Source organism: Cibotium barometz, chromosome 15, assembly GCF_041138505.1.
Source record: "Cibotium barometz isolate CiBa-2024 chromosome 15, ASM4113850v1, whole genome shotgun sequence".
In the NCBI taxonomy this organism is placed as follows: Eukaryota; Viridiplantae; Streptophyta; class Polypodiopsida; order Cyatheales; family Cibotiaceae; genus Cibotium; species Cibotium barometz.
The window spans coordinates 49,578,009-49,585,808 of record NC_141060.1 but is presented as its reverse complement, the minus strand read 5'-3'; the positions used below and the strand labels follow the sequence as shown (position 1 = coordinate 49,585,808).

At 37.0% G+C, this 7,800-nt stretch overlaps 1 protein-coding gene across 3 annotated transcripts; it reads left to right on the top strand.

Annotated features, from left to right (window-relative positions):
- Positions 1-424: 424 nt before the first annotated feature.
- On the top strand, positions 425-7,427 carry LOC147631411 (NAC domain-containing protein 12-like). 3 transcript variants are annotated; one of them, XM_086809092.1, is made up of 6 exons: positions 425-899; positions 1,103-1,150; positions 2,261-2,431; positions 4,468-4,772; positions 5,788-5,937; positions 6,323-7,427. In XM_086809092.1, the coding sequence occupies exons 3-6, from the start codon at positions 2,263-2,265 to the stop codon at positions 6,785-6,787; spliced, it is 1,089 nt and encodes a 362-aa protein (XP_086665218.1). In that variant the 5' UTR covers positions 425-899; positions 1,103-1,150; positions 2,261-2,262; the 3' UTR covers positions 6,788-7,427. The 3 variants fall into 3 exon arrangements, with proteins under 3 accessions (XP_086665218.1, XP_086665219.1, XP_086665217.1); XM_086809093.1 differs by having other exon boundaries at positions 1,098-1,150; XM_086809091.1 differs by lacking the exons at positions 425-899; positions 1,103-1,150 and having other exon boundaries at positions 2,154-2,431.
- The last annotated feature ends 373 nt before the right edge of the window (positions 7,428-7,800 follow it).

Sequence of the window (7,800 nt, the reverse complement as noted above, 5' to 3'; positions counted from 1 at the left end):
GGGCCAAAGAAAGGGAAGTCCTAGCTCTCTCAAGAAGAAGGGGCGAGAGAGTGTGAAAGGGGGATGATGAGGGGCCAATTCTAGTGTGAAGAAGGTGAAATTTGAGCTTCTAAAGACACCTAAAGCACAACTAAAGGGAAAAGAAGCTTCTATAAAGGGTTGATTTTATTGTAAATGAATGTAAAGCAAGGAGAGGTGGGGTCGACTATTTTCCAACAATAATTCTTATAGCACACAAAGGAGGGCTTTCCTTTGTAGTAGTGCAGAGAGCATTTCATTGATCAAAGCTGAAGGTAAACATCAGGTAATCAAAAAAGATCAAGGATTATGCCATCTTTAGGAAAAGCAGTTGGAGACTTTAACCATATAAGTGTGGGAGATCACGTAGTGGTTATAAATGCGTGAAGATCTGGCTATAGAAGCTTCCTACTCTTTGTTCAAGTATCCCTTAATCTGTTTCTTTGCCATTTCCAGTGTTTGAATTACTTATCGACTATCTTAAATGGGCTTGAGTGTTGTACTAGCATAGCTTGTATATTCATCTCATCCCATAATATACCCTTCCTAGTTTATCCATGTCCTTGAGTTGTTCAAACCTTGCTCTCCTTGTTTCCACCTTTGTTCTTTGAGATCTTGTACCATTGTTTCCACCCTTGTTCTTGGAAACTTTGCTCATCTTGTGTCTTGTATCTTCTTGTTGAGTGTTCTTGTTTTGTTGTTGGATGATTATCCACTTATCTAGAGTAACTCGCCTTATGATATAAGCTCATTAAATGTACCTAATGATATAACATATAAGCTCATTTTTCTACCTATCTTAACACGTAATCTGCTCGAGAGATCGTCATTAACCGTGGGGGAAGTCAACATTGTGAAGCACCAAAGTGCTCCTACCATTGGTATATTTTCTTCTAAGAGGCCACACTTTCTTTTAATGGAAAGTGGATGAGCTTGGCGAAATGTTCAATTATTAAGCTTTAGTGAATTAAGGTTTCTAGACTGGTAGTGAGTGTTTCAATGTTTCACAAGAAATGGATGTTTAATTGAAAATTAAGTAATTAATTAACTTGGAATTGATGATGTTGTTGGAATGCTAGATCAGATCTAGGCGCAGAAAGATTACAAACGAACATCAGCCGTAGCAGAACAGGTGAGCAACTCAATATATATTGACGATCAGAGCTACGCCTTGCAAATGATTAATTCGTATTAATTCCTAATTGAAGGAGAAGTCTTGCAATATACTTATAATTTATTAATCTAGGTTTAGCCCTCTGTACAATATACTTATACTACATTGAAGTTCGAGTACTGTTTTCTTTTTGTGGCTGGTTTAACCCTAATATATACATACTAATTTCCTTTTGTAATTAAGCCTTACTAAGGTTCTTTGCTTGTATACGCAGTAAAGCCGATTCGATTGATGCTGATGAGCCACATTATCAGCAATAGTGCATTGATTTAGATTTGATCTCTTTTATTTTTGCTCTCACAGGATTGTTTCGTTTGCAAGCAAAAATACAATTTTTTATTAGGATTTTCAGGGAGTCTATTATAACCTGAATATGTTGCATGTCTGTTATCGTCCTTCTTGAGCTGGTAATCTTGTCAACAACAAGACATGGAGGAGCTCCCATTTGAGTGAAATTAAATTAGCCTCTCTAATCCTTGTATTAACCAACCCTAGTTGTATTCACGGATTCTATTATAACCTGATTTTGCATGTCTGTTATCGTCCTTCGTGAGCTCATAATCTTGTCCACAACAAAACACGGCGGAGCTGATCATTTTAGCCTAAATTAAATTAGCCTCTCTAATCCTTAATGTTTTAACCAACCCTAGTTGTCCATGCATGCGGCCTCGGGTCATTATTAGTTTTTGATTTTTGTACATACCATTAAGGGTACTTATAAGGGACGATAAAATCTCTCGTCAGCATGCGTCATGGCCGTTCTAGGAGTACCTTTCTAGGTATTGCAAAACCTTTGCTTGCAACGCAAATAACAAATTTATAACGTGATATAAAAATATAGCATGACCGTGATAAAAATTAGCGCACGAAAACTAATTAATTCTAAAAGGTGAGTTGTATTAAACTTTGTGTAAGGTTTATTTTGCAAAATATGGGTAGTTATATGAAGGATATCAAACAATATTAATTTGATTATGGCCAATTATGATTGATAGTAATTTTATGACCAATTATGATTGATACTAATACCTGTTTTTTTATGTGTAATTATGATTAACTTTTCTGCAGCTATGGCCAGCGCCCACCAACCATCTAGAGTACCACCCGGTTTCAGGTTCCACCCAACTGATGAGGAGCTTGTGAATTACTACTTGAGAAAGAAAGTGAATTTGGAGAAATTCGAGCTAGATGTCATCCGAGATGTGGACTTAAATAAATTGGAACCATGGGACCTCCATGGTAAGCAAACTGCATGCACCCATGATTTCATACAGCCTGCATTTTACACACACACACACACACACTTTCTCTCTCTGTACATACATGTATGTATATGCATATTGCTGTGATCAGTACTCATCTTAAGCCTAACTCTCATTTAAGTATTAATCCAATTAGCTACAAACCGCATCATGCATGTTGTATGTTGCTTTTAATCAATCATCTTAACCTGAATCGCCATCTAAGTATTGAGTCCATAAGCTTCTAGTCCATTGATTAACTAATAACAACCTGCATTGTATATACGCGTTTTCTAATCTTTCTCTCTAATCTCAATTGTCATCTAATTAAGTGGAAAGTCTCTAAGAATTTTAGGGTTATAAGAAACTTGATGTTGAATGGGTTGTTGCCTTGATCTTCCATATACATACACCATCGGCATTCAATTATTAAGGAGTTAACTAGATATAACAATCTTCTGAATTTCACTATCTACATCGTTTCAAGGTACTGTACTAGGCTACAATAATTTGAGTTCATGATCTCAAGAATTGCCCCACGTATTAGGCTTATTATCTTCCTTTTTTTATACCTTAAATAAATGGAATGTTAAATACACAATGCACTTTTTCCACATGATGTCAATATGTCCAAGGTTTATGACTCAAGTGACACATAGCCTATGTCAAATTGTCAATCTAGTCAAGTAAAACGCAACAATTATTTGCCTTGAAAATGCTTTTGCGGCTAATTGTTGGAACTAAGGTTATAATTATGTTAAGATTGAGACATAAGCACTCTTCTTATATCTTACAGTTAAATTATCTTGCGTGTCATTGCATGCTTTTATCTGGATGTGTATGCACGTGCATCTATGCTTAGTATTGTATAATATCGGCATAATATGCAATATTGTTTTTCCCAAAAAAAAAAACATGGCTACATGCATGTTCATGTGTGTTTGCACGTATTTACATTTACATATACATATGTCATTTTAAATACGTGTATCTGCAATCATCAAACCCACAAGCAACACATTGAATGTAATCTACATTTTAATGTTTTGTTAAAAATTATCAAGGCCTTCTTCGGAGTGTTCTTATAACTAAATTATGTCACATTCATAATTTATTTTATATGTGACATTAATGCAATATCATCTATGGTGTGTGCCTACGTATGTTTATGTACATTCTTTAATAGTTCTTGAGCATTTTTGCAAATGACATTACATTCACGAGCTTTTATGCATGACATTGGACCGATAATTATATTATAGTTTGTATATTATTACATGTATGTGTACACACATTACAGATATATATAATAAATCTGCACACATAACATGTCTATGTTCGATGATGTGCAGTGTTGTCGATGAGAAATATGGTTATGTCTCAAAGCTACATGCAAGCATCAAAAGAATATACCCTTGCACACATGCATGCATGCATTGGTACATAATATGTAATTATGTGCAACCAACATGCACAAATATGATCTAAGGTTGGTTACAGATATGTGCCTTGTCCAACTTGAATATGGTCGCACCCATCAACGAGGTTGCATGTCCCCCTTTGTGTGTGGACTTGGGTTTGGGAAATCTTTTTTTTTAAAGAAAACCTCTTCACTTTTCACCAAGCTGAAAATTTGAAAAAAAAAAATCATACTATTTTAAAAAATTACACTATTTATTTCTTTTTTTAATAGTTCAATCCTTTTTATGGAAGTTCTCAACTGGGCATTTTGATTTATTTATTTTTTATCTCCATTTTGAATTCTTAATTGGGCGAATGTTAAGCTTGGCAAATTTTCCATGAACACTATGGATTATGGACAAACAAGAGTGTTGGTGCAATTTTGTAAAACCAATTGACCTACTTTTGGGGGGGGGGGGGATATAATGCATGGTATTAGGCCCAACTATAATATAATGCATGGTATTTATAGTCCCAACTATGTAATTGAGCATGTAGGAGAATAATTAAGGTCAGGCTTTGTGTTCATCATGTGTTGATGCAGCTGATGGTATCTCGTGTGTGTGTGTATAGAGAGGTGCAGGATAGACACGGCGCAGCAAACGGAGTGGTACTTCTTCAGCCACAAGGACAAGAAGTATCCAACGGGGAGTCGCACCAACAGGGCCACCGCGGCCGGCTTCTGGAAGGCAACCGGCCGCGACAAGGCCGTCCACGCCACCCACATGAAGCGCATCGGCATGCGCAAGACCCTGGTCTTCTACCGAGGCCGCGCCCCCCACGGCCAGAAAACCGATTGGATCATGCACGAGTACCGCCTCGAAGACTCTGCTCATAATCACCTGCAGCATGATGCGGCCCCCGCTAATCCATGCAATGTACCTCACCTCCTCATGCTTCTTCCTTTCAGTATGCCCAATATGTTTTTTTGTACGTAAAAGCGGTATAGTAACACTGTGTGTGTGTGTGTGTGTGTGTGTGTGTGTGTGTGTATATAGAGAGAGAGAGAGAGGGGCTCTGTGTGTGTGTGTGTGTGTGTGTGTGTGTGAGAGAGAGAGAGAGAGAGAGAGAGAGAGAGAGCTCTTATTACACATGCACCCAGGATTAGACGATCATACACATGCACGCACAAGAGAGGGGCTAGAGAGCGCTCTTATTACACATGCACCAACAGAAGATAGGATTAGACGAGATCATACACATGCACTCACAAGAGAGTTGGATTGCATCACAATATGCACGCACAAGAGAGTTGGATTGCATGTGCAATTATAATCTGCCATGTAGGTCCTGTAATAGAACAGAGCGCACCATTATAAATTTGTGTGTGTGTGTGTGTGTGTGTGTGTGTGTGTGTGTGTGAGTGAGAGAGAGAGAGAGAGAGAGTGAGTGAGCGAGAGTGTGTGTGTGTGTGTGTGTGTGAGAGAGAGAGAGAGAGAGAGGGAGGGAGAGAGAGAGCGCGCAAATACTTGTGTGACAAAGTGTGTGTTTTTATTTCCTTCAAATTAAGTCTTCTAATCTTTTGGGATATTATTAATAGGAATAATGCCAAAATATATATACTGTTTCTTTTTATAATAAAGATGGTTCTTTTTATAATAACGAGTAATATAGTTTATATGACGACTGTCAATTGAAGGTAGGTAGCTGATCATGTCAAACAATCAAAGGATTAACATAGGGCAAGAATTTACAGCCAATATACATTTTCACTGGTTTTTTTTTGTGGGCACCATATTTAACAATTTGCAGGCACTTGCAGTATACTGCAGTTGAATCTAGAAACTATAAAGCTGAAGATTGATTAGATGACGAGGACCTATTCAACGGGTTTTCTTGCTGGATTAATAAATTATTGATGGTTAACCAATCATTCGAACTATTGATTTACAGGAAGATGGTTGGGTTGTTTGCCGGGTATTTAAGAAACGCATTCAACATCAGAAAGCTACTCAGCCTAGCCAGACCACAATATTAGCATCAGAAGAAGAGCAATCTAGCCTCATTGACAATCCAAGTATTGATCATTACAAAAATTTCCAGGTCAACCAGCTCTCTCTTTACATTAACAAATTGTTTTAAATTCGGAACATTCAAAAAACTTGCTTTCAACAAATCATTTAGTACAAATCTCGGTGTTAATTTTATGTGCTTGATATTCAAAATAATACTTTAGCAGAAGATTTAGGTGCATACTTTATGGGCTATGGTGATGTTAATAGAAGATTACGGTGCAGACTTCATGGGCTAATAATAATACTTTAGTAGAAGATTAAGGTGCATACTTTATGGGCTATGGTGATCTTATTACTCACTGCAATAAATATTGCATAATTTTGATATGTAGAATCATACCCAGAAAAAGATAAACGTGCATAGTTTGTGGGCTATGCTGATCTTAGTGCTCTCTATAATATTGCTAATGCAGGTGAAGAATGCTCCTGCAACAGCATCTAACTGCCTAAAGTTCTCTTGCAAAAGAGAAGAAGATTATGAAGATAGCATATTACCACAAGTTCCATTCTTACACCTGCCTCAACTTGAGAGCCCAAAGAACACTACAGCTAATAACATCTTGTTTCCTGATGCTGCTGATTATCATGGAAGGAGGTCCTTAGGTATTGAGCCCCTGTGTTTTAAGAGATCAGAAATCTTCCCTTCACCCTTCACTTTAATTGAGATGCCCACATTGGAAACCTCAAACTACACCAAATCTCTTATATTTGGTTGTGATGAAAACCTTGTGGACACCACCTATATTGAAGAGAATGATCAATGGGGCTTACTTGAAAGCCTACCAAAGGACGTGGCATATCATCACTCATCTGACAACTTGTGCAATAGTCTACTGTCCACCAATTGTGACGTGGATATATGGAAACCCTTGTTGTAATCCGAGATCATGGTAACTACTAATAATTATCATCTTGGAGTTCAAGTCCTTGAAGGAGCCTTGAATCAAGGTCTAGTGATAGAATCCCTTTCTCTCATAACCTATACTTATCCAAGCATACACTTAGTACAATATAATCAACAAAGCCTTCTCCCTAATTACCCATAACTATACTATACATCACCTTTAGAAAGATTCCTCTGTCTCATAATCCATACTTGTCTTACAATATTATAATCAGCAAAGCCTTCTCTCTAACCCATAACTATACTATACATCACCTTTAGAAAGATTCCTCTGTCTCATAATCCATACTTGTCTTACAATATTATAATCAGCAAAGCCTTCTCTCTAACCCATAACTACACTCAACTTGTATTTTTCGCCTTTAAAATGAGATGATCATCATGATCATCATGCATGCATGAGTGGGATTTGGCAACCTTCCAACCCACTTAGCCCAATAGTAGTCCACCATTTTTTAATTTGGTGGCCTTTTGACTAAAGCAACTATTCTTTCACCTATCATTTCAATGTTAATCATAAACCACAATGCTTTTTTTGTATCCAAAGTAGTGGAAAATGTGTTCTTTTTGTAATTGGTCCAATCACAGACATGCTTTTTGTATCCAAAGTAGTAATTAAATCGCCCAAAGACATAATATATCTATGACAATACCACTACCAATTGTAAATGTCATAATAACAATACCAAAATCTTATTGCAACACTCTCTCTCTCTCTCTCTCTCTCTCTCTCTCTCTCTCTCTCTCTCTCTCTCTCTCTCTCTCTCTTTCTCTCTCTCTTACACACGCACATATGCACATACATTTTACTCGGTGTTTCTACATTAACTTAGCCCATGCCCCATGTATGCATTGGTGTCAAAAAAAAATGGATAGTAATAAGTGTTTTTACAACAACAACAAAAAAAAACAGCTTTGCTACTTGAAGATGACAAAGAACATGGCAACTTCCTTGAAAAGGTCTATAGAGCTAAGCAATTTGTTCTA

What these genes read in the sequence shown, in the direction of transcription:
- LOC147631411 (XM_086809091.1), top strand. Translation starts at nt 2,242, where the DNA reads ATGATTAACTTTTCTGCAGCTATGGCCAGCGCCCACCAACCATCTAGA. An exon ending in GGAACCATGGGACCTCCATG is followed by an intron (nt 2,432 to 4,467) that starts GTAAGCAAACTG and finishes GTGTGTGTATAG; the next exon opens with AGAGGTGCAGGATAGACACG. An exon ending in CCCCCGCTAATCCATGCAAT is followed by an intron (nt 4,773 to 5,787) that starts GTACCTCACCTC and finishes ATTGATTTACAG; the next exon opens with GAAGATGGTTGGGTTGTTTG.